General features: G+C 43.5%; 2 protein-coding genes across 2 annotated transcripts in view; one reads left to right on the forward strand and one right to left on the reverse strand.

Annotated features, from left to right (window-relative positions):
• Positions 1–6,102, reverse strand: part of RPA2 (Replication protein A2) — a 25,369-nt gene extending 19,267 nt beyond the window's left edge. Inside the window, exons 1-3 of the mRNA XM_065447682.1 lie at positions 5,874–6,102; positions 5,735–5,784; positions 3,236–3,331 (exon numbers count right to left, since the gene is read on the reverse strand). Coding sequence (XP_065303754.1) covers positions 3,236–3,331; positions 5,735–5,784; positions 5,874–5,892 — 165 coding nt within the window. The 5' untranslated portion in view covers positions 5,893–6,102. The remainder of the gene's footprint in view (positions 1–3,235; positions 3,332–5,734; positions 5,785–5,873) is intronic.
• Positions 6,103–6,343: 241 nt separating this feature from the next.
• On the forward strand, positions 6,344–15,096 carry LOC135914766 (ADP-ribosylation factor-like protein 15). Its single transcript, XM_065447696.1, has 4 exons — positions 6,344–6,566; positions 9,384–9,597; positions 10,663–10,859; positions 13,283–15,096. The coding sequence occupies exons 1-4, from the start codon at positions 6,504–6,506 to the stop codon at positions 13,412–13,414; spliced, it is 606 nt and encodes a 201-aa protein (XP_065303768.1). The 5' UTR covers positions 6,344–6,503; the 3' UTR covers positions 13,415–15,096.
• The last annotated feature ends 4,859 nt before the right edge of the window (positions 15,097–19,955 follow it).

The following is a 19,955-nucleotide window of genomic DNA, read 5'->3' on the forward strand; positions in this document are numbered from 1 at the left end:
GAATGGCGGCGGGTTGGGTTTCAGTCTCTTCTTGCAATCTTTGCTTGCGGTATCATGCCCTTCTCCACATAACTTGCATGCAGGTTTGCACTCGTGGTCGGGTAGTTGATCAGTTTTGCCACATTTAGAGCAAAAAGCTGGCAGTGGTTTTGGACAGACATCCTGGTGGTGTCCCGTGTTGCCACAAGTCCTGCAGTATTGCACCGACTTGCAGTAGGGTCGGCATCGAAAGTCGAGACTCTGGAAGCGCACGAAATACGAAATGTGTGATCCTTGGAAAAAGATCACGGCCGCGGACGATTGCCTGAGGATATGAGCATGAAGGACCGTGTACCATGCTGGTGCACGAAGACTTGCCTTGAGTTCTTCACTCGTGCTGGGCAAGAGTCCGCTTATTACGCCTCCGAATACATCGTCTGGGTTTCTCGTGTTGCCTTTTACAGCGAAGAAAGTGCCGCCAAATTGTCTTCTGCTGACATTTTCGAGTTTCTTTGCGTCTTCCTAGTCGGCCGTGCTTGCAACAATCAGGTTCTCGCTTCTCTGCACTTGAACACACACTTTTTCGCTGAAGTCTTGCTGCGAGAAATTGCTGGCTCTTCCGAAGGCGTGCATGATAGTGGCATTGTTCCACTTCGCAAGCTCGAGGCCTGCTTGTGGGCGGAATACCACCTTGTAGTCGTCAACTGGTAGAGGCGGCATTTGGGGCTTTCGCTGTTGCGGTGGTGGTGTCTTTCTATTCGTCTGTTGCTTGGCTGGGTTGCTTTCTTGCGTCATTTGATCCTCTGCGTCCTTCTTGCCTTTTCTGCCCCTTGTAATTCAGATGCTCTCGCATTCAATAGCAGCGCAGAACGCTCCCTAGAGGACATGTAACAACTGCCAGCATATAACCGTAATTTGCTATGAGGCCTGGTGAGGGGCCCTTTAAGTAAACTGATAATGTGTGCCCAAATCACAAATGACCCAATACAAACCTGAAAATTTGTTTATATAGAGTTCCCCACCAAGACACACACATAGAGGTCAAATAAATAAAAAGGAGTTCAAGAAATGCTGCCTTGTCTATGAAAACTTATCATTGTCATGAGCTATGCAATCTTCTTTCCGTTGCCCTCCACCCACTTGCACATTCAATTCTGACACTGGCCTTTTTTTTTTTGCTTTTCCTTTACAACGCATTTTGTTCCTTAGAACACTCAGTTTAGAGTGCCAGCACAAAAGCGATATCGTTAGTGCTGTTTTGGACTACTGTATATACTCGTGTGCAAGCTGCACTCTATCTTTTTTTTTTCATAAGGTGCAGCCCTTACATGGAGGTAAGCTATTTCGGTCCAAGTTTTCCAGCTGTGCTTGATGCCCGTGATCTCTCTGCACCAAAGAGCGATCGCTATTGTTTTCTTAATGAATTTATTTGTTCCTATGAGCTCCTATTTCTGTATGGAACAGTGATGTATGCATTTCTGGTCAATGCCAAAGTTGTGGCCAGCTGAATGTATATTTGCCAAGCTGCTCGGCGTATTCCACTACTTCTAGCTTGAATGCGCCACCATACACTATCAGATGCTTCTTCTAGCCGATTTACATGAAAATACAGCTGGCTGGGTTAGCTGACTCCAGACTGCACAGCTAACCAGCTTCTATGGGAGCTGCCTACGCCAACTCTTATTCAACCGTTGGCTGTTGGTATCGCTTTTATGATCTGTTCATCTGCCACTCTATGAGTAGCTGGAGCAGCATTGTATTGAGAATGCCAGCTGCTCTGCTGTGATGAGCTGTTTGTATTTCGATTATTTTTACGAACAGAACTGCTGTAATGTCATTGGGCTGTGATCAGTCACATGGCTTCCAAAGTTGATTGCCCGAACCTAAAAAAGTGTCAGCGAATGTAGGGTGCTACTCTCTAAAATAGTGTTGAATAACTGCTTGCATTGCCTTTTTGCACAAACCAACAAACCGCACAGTTCTTCTTCATTACATTTCAGCGTTTATGAATTCTAATTTCACAATAGTTTCCTTGTTGAACTTGTAAAGTTCACTTCTCTGCGTTTTGTAACTGGAACCACCGTAACATTCTAGGACGGAATGATGACCACTTATTTCAACTCTTAAAGCATGCTTGTGAGTTCATAAAGAGAATAAACAGCATAACAGGGGTGTGTACATAACCTTCGCACCCCTGTTATGCTGTCAATGTGTCATGCAGAAAAGCTACTACAGTAAGTTGGCAGTTTGGAAAGAGTTCCATCACCTAGATTTTACATGACATAATTAAGACAATGCAGAGAATTTTAGAGCACTGGGATACCAGTTCAAAGCTTTCAATTTCAACTCCACTAGACGTGAAATAATACAGCAAAACGCTCACCTTTCCTTGAAACAGCCTCGATCTATTTGAGAGTGGATGCAGGAATTACTTGTGAAAAGTTATGCCAGATTGTCTGCCTTGCTCAGGCTTGCATTATGGAACACAAGTAAACCATAATGTGATCTATGACATTAGCCTATCTGTAATCAGCTCGAAAAAGCTGCTAGTTGACGAGAATGAAGACGCCTGCCATTTGCAGATTTCTGCAGTGTAACTATGTATGTCGTCAGCATAATTCCTTTTCCTTGTTCAGAATAAAAACGAAGTTTATTATTATATCTCATTATTATACCGTTGCAGTGCATTTTATCCTATGAATCTTTTAAGTCAATCTTTTTCCTTCTCCTATATGATACAAGGGAAAAAAAAAAGTTATACTTTCTGCCACCTGTACGCATTGTTTTTCTTTTTTTGTGCCACTCCTCCTACTCCATTTAGCTGTTTGAATGCAATATATTTGCAAGTTTCCTTTACTTCTTATTTTCACGAGCTGTGCCATTACCACGGAGTGGCCATCACAGACACAATGAAAGCAATTTTCACCAGCCAAAATAGCAGCATAAGCCCTGGAACAGACCACAGAAGCAGACGACGGCAAACAGGTTATAACTAGCACCACTGCGCCCGCGTGTTTTGCCCATAGCAACAAAAGGGATGAACTAGACCAGGCACGATGGAGAAGGGACATCTGCGCAGGTCTGGAGTTCAGTAGATTGTCATATAAAATGACATGGTGCCTAGAGTGATCAGACTTGTCCACACTGCCATGCTTGCACACATAGATATTTTGCTCTTGATTAAACAGAGCTACAGAATTTGCAATTTGCAACACATGGCAATAATACAAGTAAATTCTGTTTGGAATGTACTTACATATTGCACCTCAAGTGATCCTATGGTCAGCGAGTCCTGGCCCATCATATGGATCTGAGCTATGGTACATGGAACCACATTGTCATGGCGACTTTGCTGAAAATACAAACAAGGGAAAAGAAAGACACTAGTTTATCCTAGGAACTAGAGCCTAGTGTCCAGCTCATGTCCTGATCAACATTTGGTCTTTGAGGCAAGCAGGCAATGCACTGCACTGTGACCCTTTTCTAGTGAAGCGGAGGCATACCAAGAGGGCTGTATGTCAGCACATAGACAGAAAGTTTTTATTTTTCCGAAAGTGGGAGGGGGGCCGCTGGGGCCCAACCAGCTTCCCGAACTCCACACACACACGCACTTTAATAACGCTTGCACACGAAGAAACTTCGTGTGACCTGAATTGTTCAATGAAGTGACGGACTCATATGAGTATTTACTAGACCTTATAGTAGGAGACAGTTCACTTTCACAGTCCAAGTCCCTTTGCCCCATTATGAGACTGGCATCTCTCGGATGAGCCATGCAACAAGTGGATTCAGTTAAACTTGTTAAGGAGATATACGTGTTTTGTGCATGTTAAGTCACACAGATACACATCAATGAAAAAGACGTAACCCGTCGTCAAAATTTTAATGCACAAATATACCATCAGGAAATCTTTTTCTTGCACCAAACGCAGTTGCTTCTCAGTTGGATTTTTTTTTTTTAAATATCGGCTGTCAAGTTGGAGGTTTACACAGGTGCGACCCTTACACGGACTTGTACGGTGAATCCTCCTTTGTGTGACTGTCTTATACTTTGCTATCATTAAAAAAGCTTTGCCTTTGCGGCAAAACTGCCCCCCTCCCTCTCTTCTGATTTTTTCTCTCTCAGTTTGAAAATTAGCGCTGCTGCACATGACTGCTATTGATTCCGATTTAGAGTGAATCCGGCTTGGCCTCATTTCGGTTACTGAGTGAACTATATATATGACCTCTGCATGCAAGTGGCAATGTTTCCATTTCTAATAAATCTTGTAAATCATTAAAAGAGCTTTTTTTTTTCATCAGTCATTAGCAATGCCTACAGGAAACAAAAACAATACTGAGACACATATCATTCATGTGCACTTTATGCGCCGTTGATAAAAGTATCTGCCGAAGAGGTCACTGGAGTCTGTAGGTTTCTTCCAGGGTCAAAAAAGCATGCAGAGCAACTTGAAGCGAGGTAACGCACAGCAACATATTCATTCTACAGGCATAAGCTATCCATATAATTATAAATAATTGTTAGTTAGCTACCACCGTCTCTTTAAAAAATATCATAAACTTTGTCCTGTGTATATATTTAAATATATTGTGTCTATGCATGGTGTTCCCAGTGGAAGTTTTTAAAAAATGTTGAAGTGAAAAATACGGATGAGGTAGCAGCCGCTGGTGCTTCTAATGCACTTCTATTGCGAGGATTTGCGGAAATAAGGCGAAAGTACGAATTAAAGGCCGTGCACGCCTGCACCAACAATGATGCAGTAAGTATTTAGCCACAATAAAATTTTGAGTGAAAAGGTACAGGCAACTCAAAAGAAACCTCAAATGACGTGGGTAACAGAACTAGGGTGATGACACTTTAGGAGGGAGGGGGGGTGCTCGGGCCCCTATTCGGCGCCTATGTCTCAGACTATTACAGCATGTACAACTTTCATTTCAATGACTGACCATAATAAGCATATCTGCTTGTGTCAGCTGCGACGAAATAATCATGCACGTATGCCTCTCTCTCTCACTTTTACGAGAAGAATCATGCAACAGAGAGCTCTACCATGCTGACCTGAGTGTCGCAACATATTTCCAACTGCGTTGCTGTCCAAGCAAGTACATACCTGCTGTGTTAACATTCTGTATATGCCATGCCAGCATAGATAACAGCGACGAAGATTAGCAAGCACAGTAGCGAATATAGGTATCTTCACAAACTGTTGTCCCAAATGGGCCACGGATCACAAGTTCTAGAGCCCCCTTTACGCGCTAAAGCCCGAGTTTCTCTTCAGTAGTTTCCGTCATCATATAAAACAAGGAGCAGCCCCGTTGGCTATAAAACATGCTTAGTGCTGGTTTACACTCGTTTTTTTTTTTTCATTTTTGTCTGCTGGTCTTAACATGGGCTCTGTTGGGGTCAAGTAATAGCTGTCTGAACACCTGCTCGCGCTGGATCCAAATGCGAAGTGACGCATTTTCAGGCGCGAAATCGACGCACATTCAGCATCGACACTTACAGCCTTACCCGCCGTGGTTGCTCAGTGGCTATGGTGTTGGGCTGCTGAGCACGAGGTCGCGGGATCGAATCCCGGCCACGGCGGCCGCATTTCGATGGGGGCGAAATGCGAAAACACCCGTGTGCTTAGATTTAGGTGCACGTTAAAGAACCCCAGGTGGTCAAAATTTCCGGAGTCCTCCACTACGGCGTGCCTCATAATCAGAAAGTGGTTTTGGCACGTAAAACCCCAAATATTATATTATTACTTACAGCCTTGCGCTGTGGCGTGTCCTGGGAGTCAGGTGGCATGAAGCCTCCACCTGCGATATACATGAATGTAATATATTTTGCATTAGTTACATCGTTAGCAGATTCAATCCGGCTTACTGCAGGAGCCGCAGGCACTTACCATCGCCCCACGCTGCCATAGTGAGGTAGCGCGAATGAAAAGATCACAACACAGTTGGGGCTTGCTACAAAACTAACAAAAACCACCTATCGCAACTTAAGAAAAGGCAGGTGAGTAAAGGTGTTTCAACAACTTGAGTTAGCGCGCTCTTAATGTATGATAAGCCCACTACATCAGTCCGCGCAAGACGAGCAAGTACGAGCGCGCCAGAATGTATTAAAGCAATGGACAAATCAACGGCGATTTCGAGGTGGTTCCCTCTTCAGGTAAAAGAGAGACCAAGAATAACAACGTCAGTAATAAAATTATGTTGAATGTTTTTACTGGATAACACTAACGCCTAATTTTTTTATTTGGTGTACTGCCTAAAAATGACGAAATAAACACGAGAAAAAGGAGGAGAAGGGAGATTATATGTCCACTAGTTGACAGCATTAAACACTCTATGCAAGGCCACTTTTTCTGTTTATATGTCTACGGACAATTTGCCCATTGAAAAATGGCGCTGTAAGCTGCCGTCGTGTGTGTTTTCTGGTCAACGTCCGTAAGCCTTTCCTCGAAGGTGCCGCAGAGACTCGCCGCCAGTGATCGTGGTGGGCTCGTCGGGCGCCTTCGAGGAAACCCCCCACAATGCCAAAAGTCGTCGAGAACATGCAACTTGGCTTTGCTGGCTGTCGCACCGCTTTTCGAAGGGTCAGTGCTTCTTCGTAGAAACAGCCCTGCATCAACTGAGTTGTGTTGTCGAAAAGAGTTGAACTCTCCTGGTTTACAGAAAGTAGCTCGCTTCTGTCTTCAATGTGACATGAACCGCGAAGCGTGAACCTACGGTGATGGCTTCCATTCTTTCGAGTAAACATTTTACTTTATTTTTGAGTTTTTTCTCTTATCAAAGGTCGCGGCCGTCGACCTTTCAGTGTCACGGTGTGAGGAATGTTTATATATTGCCGGCCTGAAATACTTCCGTGTCGGCGGTGCTTGACACACGCGCCAGCAATTTGTTTTGTTTCTTCAGTTGTAAATGAACTGGTTGTTAGCACATCTGACTCAAGGTGGCAGCTTTTTATTTCGTTCATTCGAAGAGTGCATAGGTTCCCAATTCTCAGCTTGTTTACATCTATTAAACAATGCCAAAGCACTATGCACCGCTCATTGAAATGAAAACGAAAGAAATTGATGAAAAAAAACAAAGAAACCGAATCGGACCTGTTGCTTTCCGAGATTTGTGGCTGCGGAGAAACCTTTTACTGAAAACAAAACCACCAAATGTACAAGGCTAGCCAAGGCGGTAAGTGTGTGGATGCTCTCTATTATGTGTGCTTCGTAGGCTATTTGGTTTAAGGTATTCTCATTGTACATATTTTCTCAGTTTTCTGGCACATTAACACCGTGAACTTACTAGCAGCACTTGTCATTTCATCTGATGGATCATACCCACTATGAGGTGCATTGGCCAAGAATAGGGTGAACAAAGCAAAATGGTAATAGAAATCTCAAAGTCGCAATATTCTAGCACTTGTGAAACGTAAACACCATGAGAAAAGCTAAACTTTGTGTTACAAATTTACAGGTAAAGAACAACAGAAAAAGAATGATTTGCTGAGCACAAATTTTAACATGATAAGAAGGAAAAGAAAATGTAGAATGACTACAGGTTTGAACTAATAAGATAATAATGAGATGAGAATAGTAAGCTGAACCTTAGAGACGAAGCTCCAGTGAAAAAAAAAGTGGGAAGGGGGGGCATTTAGGCCCAGACCAAGAGTGAAAATGTCCAAAATTCCTTTTCTCGAAGTTGCGAAGCAATGGCGCTATGAAAATAAGTGGTCGGTCATGTCATCCTCATTACAGAAAAAGCACAGAGAGCAGGGCAAAGGATCAGGGAGGCAATGTGGAAACATAATCAGGTGTATCTTTAAACAGATTCTTAGAATTATGTAATTGTTCGTTTGTGGAAAACGAGAAGGGATGTTTGCCTCTTATGTTTTTTTCCAATGCAAACTGCAGAATGAGATTAGATATGCTTATGCTAAAAATGACAGAAAAACTTAATCACAAAGAAAACAATATTTCATGCAGCCGCTTCCAAGACTATTGTGCATGAACTGTTGTTAGTAGTGCACTAGAAATAGTTATGGAAAAATTAACAAGAAAAGAGAGTTAGAGAAAAACTTAACAAAATATTGTTGATTGCAGTTTGCACAGTTGGTTTGTTATATATATATATATATATATATATATATATATATATATATATATATATATATATATATATATATATATATATATATATATATATATATATATACGGACAAGGGTGACCAGATGATGTCATGCTCTAGTGAGCGGATAGTTATCTTCAAAGACCAAATAGGCAGCGATTGTTCTTAAATATCTCAAATTATTCATTTGAATGTTTGTCCGAAAAGATTAGCCTGGTTAGAATTTAAATTCACATTGCTATATTTTGGTACACATCTGCGGGTCACTCAATTTGCCGAAAAAGAAAATGACAAAAACCTATTGCCATGCTTTAACACAACATTGCACCAAAAGCTCATAACTTTAGGGTTAACATGAAACTTCTGACGTCGTTTGTAGATCTAAGTGAGTGCTCCAGTGTTGGCTACCAGGAAATCTTGCCTTATTAATGTGAGAATTGTACTGGATTACCATTTATTATTTTTTTACTATGATAACTTGAATCCCAGGAAGCCACAAGGAGCAACTAAAGAGCTTTGCAAGTGATACAGAAAAACCCAAGACAAAATGCACTTTTAACAAGTGGCATACTGACAATGCACAAGCTGCAGCTTTCTGTGCTTGTGACGTGTTATGTATTTTTTTTAAGTGAACTGTACTTTAAATGCAACCCAGAGACTATCAGTACGCATGTTGGTGTTTTCTTTTTTTGTGCTTGTGTTCTGTGCTCAGTGATTCAAACACAATAATTGAGCTGCATGACAGCTGGTGCTTTTTTGCGCCACTGGTGAACACTGTAGGAGTGCTGGGGGATCAAAATCAGCCGCAATGGGTTACAAAGCCCCCACTTTTATCGCATACCACAGTGAATTAGCGCAATATCCTCAGCAGCCACCAGTGGCGCAAAAAGCGCCTGCAGCCTTGCGCTCCAAGTACCGTGTTTCAATCACTGAGCACTCTACCTTTACGCAGGTTGGTTAGGTACATATGTGCGGCAGTATGCACTACATGCGTTTGTTCCTTGCATGAACTCGCTCCTAAGTGCAGTTAAGTTTAACACTGAATTATCGAAGGAATGCTAAGGCTAGTACAAAGTCAACTAGAGCGGCAGCTGTCGCACTTATGAAGTGGCAGATAGGTTGCTTTTTTTCATGAGTAGAGGTTTTGTATACTTCCGTCATTCACCCACGCTCATCAATTCGCGTCTCAAATCTTCCTGTAACCTTTTCGAAAAGTCTTGCTTGTACCACCACTGAAGAAAGTATTCTGGCTGTTAGGTCAGCTCCATTATGACCCCTCTGTGCACTGCAGTGTTGCCGGTGGCTGACGTGCAGCGGGAGTGTCCCCGGTCGAGAGCCTCGTGATCAGTACGAGGTGCTGTGCTTGGGTCTTACGGGTGCAGGCAAGTCTACAGCCCTGGCCACATTAGTGGGGGAACCCTGGGATGCCCTTGAGCCTACCACTGGCTTCAACATCAAGACACTGCCAGTCAATGATACTGTGCTCAATATCAAGGAACTGGGTGGTACGTGCCATTTTACTGACTTTCGTCGTTGGCTTCTGCACTCACAAACACCAATATTTACTGAAACAACAAACTACAAGTTTTGCCAATAGACTGACCTTGCCGATCTCGCAAATGCATGCACGTCCGTCATGTCGGTGTTATGCCATTGGTCCTCACTGATCTGCCGCTGTACTTACCTAAGTTAAAGGAAACCTTGAGTTGCATGCAGGGATGCACATTTTGTCAATGAATTGCTTTGAAGTGGAGGGAAGTGTATTTTGGAACACGTGGCATCTCCTCAACTATGCCTCTGTTACATAGTTGTATTTTCTCCTAATCTTGTTATACTCGTTGTATTCCTCTTGTTACAAGGATTAAGCTGCTTTTTCTGTGAATGAAGGCATCAATACCCATTTGACAGCATTAAAGTGCCCATAAACCACTCTGAGCCATGTACAGCCTCTGAATGCATGTACATAAGAATTTTTCAAAATGGTGTTGCAATAGCAAAGTTACAAGCGTTTCATGAACCATTACGCACTTGCTGCAGTTTCTCGCTGGCCTTTGTAACCCTTCCCACAGATATGCTCTGCTCCTCACCACACATAGTTCACGCTGCGCAACAAAAGATACGGGTCGTGTTAGTCAGCCAGAGAAGGCACCACTACTTTTCACTTCTGGTCGCCCTCCGTGCAACGCTGACTGAATGGAAGCTTTACAGATGGATCTGTGGTGCACATTTGGAAAACTCTCATACCTTCTCAGAACACACAGCCAGCTCTTGTAACATTGGAGCTCTCATCCCTAGTCAGTCAGCCAATTGACAGCTTTTACCCTGGTAGCACTATGCATGTGATCATACTGGTATTACAACATGTGAAGAAGGAACCAGAAGAGCCCGAAAAGGAGCACAGGCTTGTTTAATGAATTTGTGACTTCCGTGCTGCCAACCCAGAAATAACCATCATGGCACTGTGTACCCAGTTATGTGTGTTTATTTGAAATGTCTTCAAAATGTCGGAGGTGTTTTAGGAGCCCTTTAAAGCTGGCAAATGATAAATGGTCTTTGACACTGTCATGCAGGCTCGGTACGGCCATTCTGGCAGGAGTACTTTGGAGATGCACATGGAGTGTTGTTCGTGCTGGATGGCGCTGGTGGCGAAGCCTCCTTACAGGCATCCCGCCAGACCTTGGCAGAAGTGCTGCCACAGCTGAAGGGGCGCCCCTGTGTTGTGCTGGCTACCCACGCTGACCTTTCGGGCTGCGCTACTCAAGCACAGGTGGGCCTGCCTGTTATTGTGCCCAAAGCCATACTCTACTGCTTTCTACTTGGTGGTGAAAGCAGATATCGAAGGAAGGAAGATTTCCCATCCACTTAACTGTAGAGGATTGCTACAGAAGGGCCAATATGGACATCCTAGAAAAAGCTTATTTCACAATTGAAGAAAATATTGTCCTGGTTCAGGGCCAAATTAATTGATGGCTTGGATTTGTCAGTTTACCTTTTATTACATGAAACTTTTCCAGAGGACTAATTAAAATAGGGCAGATATTGGTGACCATAAATGCATTTCCTTTCAAGTCAATTTGCGACAAAGAGGTTCTTACAGTGGAATAGGAGAAACGTGTAGTTAAAATAGCTTGGATTTGAGCCATGTATCATGGATTGGGTGCCTGTTATCCTTCCATAGACGAGATACCATGCGTGAAGGTGAGTGTGCTTTCAGAGTGAGGAAATGGATGGTAACAGTCAATGACTGGTGTTGGTAAGAGTGGGCTTTGTTGAGAAGCTTATTGAATTGGGGACATTGGTTTGAGTTGTGGCTTCCTAGTGCCTGCAGCCCAGAAACCAACTGCTGCTTGCAATGTGGAAGCCTTTGCACTGCAGGTTCCACTGAAAATGCTAACAAAAAACTATGTCTAGTAGAGCCAGCAACTTCCTGATTCATACTCTGCTTGCTTCCATATCTGTGGTGATTTCCTGTGCGCATTTCTTACATTTATGCCAACAAGATCTCATATGTATGTGTAAATTTAGCTAACCTGTGAAGTTATGACTCGGAGTGCTGTTCCATCTGCACACTGATTTGTTACAGTGAAACCTCGTTAAACCATAGTTTGCCGGAGCTGGGAAAAAATACGTACTAAATGGTAGTACTGCTTAACCGAAATAGCATGAGATCGCCCACTTACCTGTCAAAAACGGAACTCAGAGAGAGTGCGATGAAAGGGGAAAGTACATACAGTATTTATTCACTTCGCGCGACAAAAGTGTTATTTTCGTTTGATGCCGCGGCGGCCTAGCAGCGACGACAGCGGCCTCAAACTTACTGAAGCTATGTGCCAGCTTTTCAGCCAGCCCCCTCTTCTTGGCAAACACTCGCATGGCAGAGTCCTCGTTGGCGTTGCATGTTTTCTGTGCACACGGGCGGTAGTGCTGCAAAACTGGCGGGGCGCCTTTTTCATTGCGCGGTGCTGTTTTCGTCGTGACAATTGCATTCATGAGGCTGACGTAATGCGCAGCGTCTGCCACTGTCAAGCCTGAATCGCCCGTGCTGTCGCTTTCCGTGTCGTCCTCATCGCTGTCGCTAGGCGACCCTTCGGCAACAACAGAGGCAACGACGGCGAAAAGTCAAACCTCGTAGCCAACATCTCTTCCCGGTCGCAGCAGCACTGCCGAGCAACTTCTTCAAATGCCACACACCGTAGTCAACAGTAGATCCATGTCGCATGCCCGCACCGACTTTTCATGTCACATTTGATAGCATGAACGATGTGTCTAATTTTTCATCTATGCTGAGCACCCAGCGTCGTTTTTATCCGAGCTTCGGTATGACGCGAGTCCTTGCTTGTACGGCGGCACAACGCAACAACGGACTCTGGCACGACAGCGAAATGATGTTGATGTGGCTTCACGCGCAAATGCACAGGGCACTTGGAGGCCATTCTGATCTCTGAGGCTTGTTCTGCCGGGGCCATGCCGCTCGAGGGAGACGACGCACCGCCGTGTTTGCGCAACGAAAAGTGGAAACACTACATGTTAACCGATACGTACGCAGTAAGCTGGTACTGTTTATGCGGATACAAAACACATTATGTTCAATGACCGCTGAGTCGGGGATTTGACTTTACTACGTTTAAAACGAAACTACTGTTTAGTCGCGTACGGTTTAACGAGGTTCTACTGTATGATCAAGAGTTCCATGTGATTGTTTCGCAGAAAGTCCTTTGTTTGTCTTTGTCGGTTCAGCCAATAGTGAACACCCAAGTTCTATTTCTTACCTGTTTGCTACTGTCATGGTGATGGGGTGAACAGAATATTCAACAGAGCACTTGGTATCTTGAAAAACTAAAAAACAAACTTTGCTGTAGATCTTTTGAAAGTTGAGCTACAGCCCTCAACTAATACCACATGCATTGTACAAGATACAAAGTGAAGACCTCGTTTCTAAGAGCTTGTGGGTTAAGTGTGCCTCACCGAGTCCTCGTTTTCTGTGCACAGAAGCAACAAACCATCGCCAGTCCTTGCTAAAAGGCATAAAAGAAGGACAAAACTTTTATATAGCTCTTTCTCGTCCTCTGTCTTTATAGTGAGCAGCCATGATCGACATTAAGTTTTGATCATATTATGATAGTAGCCTATAGCTCAGTGCGCAGTTCATTTGGCATCTACATCTCTTTACTGTCTGTCCTGTGTCAACAGGTGGAGCAACTGCTTGAAGGCCTGATGCATGGTCGAAAATCAGCAGTGTTGTCTTGTTCCCGGGGCCAGCGTCAGGAAGTGCTCAAGGCGCTTGAAATGCTCACTGGTTACATGACGGCATCCATCAAGTAGCATCGAGCCACAGACGCGCCTGTATGAAATGCTCAAGGGCGGTGCTTGGCCTCACCCCCACCGTACCGACAGATGTGTTGCGAACAGATGTATTCCTCACCACCCTGACCATCATCCTCCGGCACAGTTGTGTTTACTGACACGAAACTCACTGGTAGTTTCTTTTTACAATTTGCCTATCTGTAAATGGCACCATGGCTCTTCTTACCTGACATGTGGAGTGCCACTTGGCTTCGCAGCGGCTCGCCTCATTTTCTTCTAAACAAACTTTGTGCGATTAGTGCTGCCAACTCTTGGCATCTCATCTGCTTGTCAAAACATGTGTGAGTGTTGACAAGACATATGCAACGAGATTAACAGGGTGTACACGGCGAACCTTTGCTAGAAACCACACCATACTTCTGTCCGCTGCCACTTGAGGCAGACTAAACATGATGTTGGTACCTGTAAGATCTTATTAGCAACTGCTTTGGCAGGATTTCCCAAAATGTTGTTAGGGTACAGCTGGACAGCCATGCATGGCAGACATGGCTTGGCCTCAGCTGCATCAATCACCATGGTGACTGTATTGGGTTTTGCATTGAATGACTCATTCAAGTGTATTGTTCTGCATGGCATTCGGCATTACACCGAGCATTCGCAAGATGAGTGGTAATAGACAGTTGTGCATTGACAATGATATGTTAGAAGAGAGACATTTTAAATATGTTTGTACCAAATCTACAGAGAGTGAAATGTCACATTGCAACCATTTTCTTGACGTGGTCAGTCCAGCACAATCGCACCTGGCTACTTCCGCCCGTCATGAGCTCAATGTGTTCCCACCTTCTGAATCTGACTGCGTTTCAGTCTGGCGTCCTTGTTTCAAGCAGTGTGTGTTGTTTTAAGTGGTCTTACTTCTGTACACAGTATTTGCTATGGCATGCAGTTGTGATAGTTCCATCTGCGGGCCCTGCAGACAACATCGGCATTAATGACATCCCACTGTATGGCCCGACATGGCTGTAGTGTTTTATCCCTGGCCTGTCCCAGTGAAGAGCATGCATGCAAGCGCACATTACAAGTCAGCCGAAATGCGTGCTCACATTTCCCGCATTGTAGGCATTCCTCTGTTCTTAAACCAAGCCTGCAGGTGCAGGCTTCAGAACTTGTGGTCTACTCTTAATCTGTAGCTCACTGTTTGCTGTGATGCAAGCCATTTTGTTGTCGCACAAACTAGACGAGGCATGCTCGCCCGCCCTGCATATTGTGTTCATGCTGTGTGGCGAAACAGCACACCAAAGATTGCAACTGCATGCATTTGCTACTGCCATTGGAAAGCGGTGCTGTCTGTTTTTTGTATGTAATGCCTGCACATCACAGTTTGGTTGTTTAGAGCTCAAAATTTTAACACCGAGCTTTTGAATTTCTGAACATATGCATCTGTGTTGGCGAGGTCCAACTGCCCCAAGTTATTGCTATGTTAACCAGAAGTCTCTCAACAGTTCTCTTATATTGCTGAAAAGAAACCTGGCAGTGAACCTACTGCCCTTGCAACCTCATTTGTTCATTGTGCAAGTTCAGGCAGACAAGCTAGCATGTGAAAGTTATTCGCTGTAATGTGTTTCAGATACATATTTTTGTCTGTTTCTTGTCAACATCAGGTATGTACATTTTCGTTGAGGCAACATTTCACAGCAAGATCCCCTTGGCTCCTTATTTTCCTTGACAGAGATAATACTGTGTAGAGACCCAGTGCCATATTATGTAAGGATTATTTTCATTTCATTTTGTTCACTTATCACCCATCACAGCAAGAGGCCTATACTGGTGATAACGGAGGTGCGACATTATGCCAGCCAATGACGTAGGACAAAAAGGTATCAAAAATGAAAAAGTCATCACATAATACGGCCCCTAGTTTCACTTATTTCACTATGCAGCTATGTAGAATTTATCAGCACCGTGCAATGACTCTTAGTGCTTAAAATGTTTTCTTCTCACAGGAAAACTTGGTGCCACTTCTTTCTCAACACAGTCCCCACTCAATTTGTGGTGTGCCAAGAATAGTTGCTTTTAAGGGTCTTTGAAGGAGAGAGGCAGTCTTTGCTTCGACTGTAGCCAACAGCGATGCTTATTTGCCATCTGTTTAAACCCTCGGTTAAGCAAATTGCTACCGAAAAGAACATGGTTCCCACGAGCCACGCATCTTGCGAGACCTCTTCTTTTGAATACACCACTGAGCATGACAACTTGTACTTCACCAAAGGTAGCATTCTGTAGTTTTACAGTAATACTGTAACAAGAAAGCATGCATTACATGACCAGAAAGTACAGCAAGGGGAAATGAGAAAGATGAATTTGCACATGAGGTACTAAATTTGAAATATTTTTGTAGCGTTTAATGTGAGGTTGTGGGCATACTTGCATCTGCATGAAAAATCGGGTAGAATTTGAATAGATGCCATCTCGGATAGATTCTTTTGCTTTCCGCAGTCGGGAAAGAATACTTTCTGGGTATACTCGCACAAGCTGATGTCAGAACCTGTCTTTTTTCTTTTTTGCCTTGTTTAAAGCGAGTATGTGCCCTTTTGCAAATACTTATGATTGAGGGTCCCTGTTTGTACAATCTGGTCCACTGTTCAAAGGAACATAGGAGCACAGGACCTCAATTCTGTAGACTAAGCAATTAGTACACACATTTCTTTTTTTTTGCAGGAAGAGAGTGGGTTTGGCACAACGGTGTCATCGTGTGTAGTTGTCTACTGTGCCAAGCCACTGCAAACATTTTCGGTCATTCCTTGCAATTAGGGGATTGCTGTGCGTCTTACTTACAAGCCAGCTACTGCAGACAACTGATTTTAGCAGACAGCTGTGTTGTAATGCCTTGGGCTGCCCTGAAGCTTTGTTACTAAGCGAGCAGACAATGTGAAATGAGAACAGCCTTCTTAACGACAGCATTCACTGTGTGGCGGCTGCTTGCTTTCGTGTTCAATTTAAGCTGTGATTTGCTCTGTGCATTTTTGTGACAGGCCACTTAATATCGGAAGGATCAAGCGGATACACAATCTGCAACAGTTCAGTGCTACATGAGCGGTCAATCTTGTTGACAGTTTTGTTCCGTAGAAACCCTCTGATGCATTTTTCACATGGGAAGCAGGGTAGATTCATGCAGCTGAACAGACCAACCAACGCATTCTATGCCTCCAAATCAATTCTAACCACCTGGGGTAGCTTAACTGGCACCCAATGCATAGCTGCATTCTGCGCCTATTGGTATGTGGATGCAGTGGTCTGGAGTCGAATCCCCAACCATGTGCTGAGCAGCACAATGCTATAGCCACTGTAGGCGCCTGACTGCAGTAGTCTAAAAACACCTTATGTGGACATGTTAGTATCATGAGAGCCTGTTGTAACTCCTTGAGGAATGTATCAGCAGGGTTCTACTGTACGCCACCCCATTTGTTGATTAGCCTGAAGCCAAAAAGGTGGTCTTGTGCGGGACATGCCGAACAGACGGCACCCAACATGCCAGTGCTTTAAGCACTGCTGCATCACACTTGCTGGATGCTTTTAAGTTTTCTGTGGACAATACTATGCAGGCGAGGGGATTACATTTGTGTTTACTTGCACAGCACTGTTTTAAAAGGTGGTGAGTTACTAAGGACAGCATCATGTCTAGTCTAGTCTTCTTTTTATACTCTGTTGCTGCAGAAGCAGCCTTTTGTTAGCTGCTTTTATTGGCATTTGTTTTAAAGTATTCCTATTCAATGTCTCTTGTCTGCTGCATGCTCCTGTTTTACACATATCCCCATGCAATTTTTATACCTGCGTGTGTTGAAACATGCTGCAGAGATAGTTCATGTTGTTCTCAGAGAAAGTAGGTCATGATGCGAAACTTGCAGACTAGCCAATGACCTGTTTATAGCGTGTAAGGTTTATTTGGATGCTGCTAAAGATTCTGTTGGCCTGTCAAATATGACATCTGTCATATTGTGTGCGATAGACTGTTTATCACAATGTCCCAGGTCACTGCTTTCCTCCACCCAAGTGTGCAATAGCAAAAGTTTATGAACAAGACAGAAATACCATTAAGATGTTTTCTAAACTATTGCCATTGCCGTCCTAGAAAGTTTTGTTTATTCATAGCCCTATTGTTGTTATCACTCAAAAAGTCATAACTTGAATGAAAAGCAACACAGGCAAAAAATAATACCTTTCCCATTCTGCATTCGTCCCGTCTTCTTCTACCTCAGTGTCTCGTCCCTAGCGCAGTTTAAGTTCACAAAAAGTACGCCTTGCCAACTAGCCTCCCAACACACTCCTTGATTTCTTTCCCACAGAGTTTATTTAGCTTGCTCTGATCTGTGTGCAGTGCAAAATTTAGCAGTGTACTTAATGAACTCAGCATTTTGGAATACTCAGGGTATTTGGTACTATCAAATTAGGCACACTTGGCTAAAGGGGCCCTTGAATAAATTCGTGATTTGCTCACAACTGCCGATTGGTCAAAGCAAGTGCCAGCATGAAAGCTGCAAATATCTTGTTATTGACTGCTATTTCATGTAAATCACCAAGTTTCCTTTTTTTTCTCCTCACATTCTGCAGAAAAGCTGAATCTGTATATTTTCAAGAACTTGCGCAGTGACACCGGAGCCCTTTGAAGAAGTACTTTCGTTTGTCAGTGTTTACTTTTCAAGAACTGAGCTCAGCTTCATTCAGCACTGACATATCATAAACTGAAGCGAAGCATAATTGCATCCCTTTTAATCTGACTTTTCCAAGTTTTTCCCCCCATATCCATATGCGCACTCAAGCGAAGTCTTGATTATGGAAATCGTATGTTATTTCTCCTTTGCATGTTCTACTATTCTGCATTTGTCTTTCATCTGTTGGTACAGAGTGTGCTTGTCAAGTGCAATATACCTGCAAGCTTTTATTCTCCTTCCACTCTAAAGCCTGGTTGTCGCTGTGTTGTGTGGTGCCTAGCTCAGGTTACTAGGACTGTTAGCATTTCCTCTCCACTGGACTCGTATTTTTAAGAGGACAAACTGGGATATGACAGTTGCAAGTTGTCAAGAATCTGCAGGCTTCATCATGTTGAAATAAACCAGCCAATCAAGACTCCTTGTACGATGGTCGCTTGTCTAACCTTTGCCAGCATCTAGAGTTTCATATTCCAGACAACAGTTCACATGACAATAGTCTAAAATATGTTCAAAGTCTGTAGTGTGTTGACAGTATGGAATACTGGTCTACCAAAGGACTGTTATAGCATAGCATACCTGGAAAGCACGAAGCAAATCTTGCAGCTGTGGCAGGGTTGACTGTTGGGGTACTTGGTAAAGCACTAACGTAGTTTTGCCGAGAGGAAAAACTGTGGGTATAGAGCTATGTTATGACAGTCATCAAAATTTATATTCCTGTAACTTCCTACGTGCCTATCCAGATTGCACCATGGTTTATCACACTTCAAACTTCAAAATAATTGCAGAGATTATGGTTCGTGTTCTTACTTTGTGCCTGACCACTGCTCTGCTAGTTTAAGCGCATGCACGCCTCTGCTGCTCCTGAGGAAATTTTAGTAAGCGTTAGCTCTGTCTGCCTTGCCTCTTGCAATTTTTCTGCTTGGTGCAACATTGCAGTCGCAAAGCTGCGACCCTTTCAGTACAGCCTGCTGCTGGCATACAAGCTGTTTGTTGGCTCAATGCAACTATGAAATCTCCAGGACAAGCAAGAGCTTTATTCCCTCTACTGCAATACTGTTGCATTTTGCACTTGAGGGGCAATGCTGTGAGCACTGGCAAGGCATAGTGGATACCAACAGATCTTTTTGTACGTTAGGATGCAGGTGCTGGATCCATCTGCAATGCCATGCTCATGGGGCTTAGTGCAACATAAAGGGAGGCTATCATTCTAGGTGGATAAAATATGCTTTTGAAACTATTTTCGTTAACTTCACAGCAAGATCAAGGCCAAACTTCCAGTTTTCGAGTTGAAGCCCCAGTGCGAATGTCAGCATGACAAGGATTTTATTTCTCGTTTGAATGAACGAGAAATAAAATTCAGTTAAAAGTATACACATATTTTAGCCATTGCAATGCAGTAAAAGTATTTGAAACTCTTTCAAGTTAATTTTTTCGCTCTTCGAGAATACAATGTAGACCATCATTGCCAATAACTTAACTAGGCCAACGCAGACACTGTCAAAATGCCCGACATGAGCTGGTGCGGGCACTTCCAAGGCAGAGCTCCCACCCATCTTTAGTTTGTGTGCCTTGTCTGGCTTACTAAGCCCCCTCATGTCAAGACTTCTGTTTAAATCTATAATTTGTTAATACAGGCTAACTTATTTTCCTCTTCAGTGTTCCTTACATGGAGCAACCACACCCTGCTGAAGTTTACTTCAGAACCAAGTTTTCTACCAACCCACTATAATGTTGCCATCTGCGATAAGCCTGTCAAGTAGACGGGCAGAGCTATTGAAATCAAAAGCCAAAAGCAGACATAACCGTAATAAGAAAACTACACTTGTACAAGACTACTGGTGCAAAATTGCAAA

This window comes from Dermacentor albipictus, chromosome 1 (genome assembly GCF_038994185.2).
Source record: "Dermacentor albipictus isolate Rhodes 1998 colony chromosome 1, USDA_Dalb.pri_finalv2, whole genome shotgun sequence".
Taxonomy (NCBI): domain Eukaryota; kingdom Metazoa; phylum Arthropoda; class Arachnida; order Ixodida; family Ixodidae; genus Dermacentor; species Dermacentor albipictus.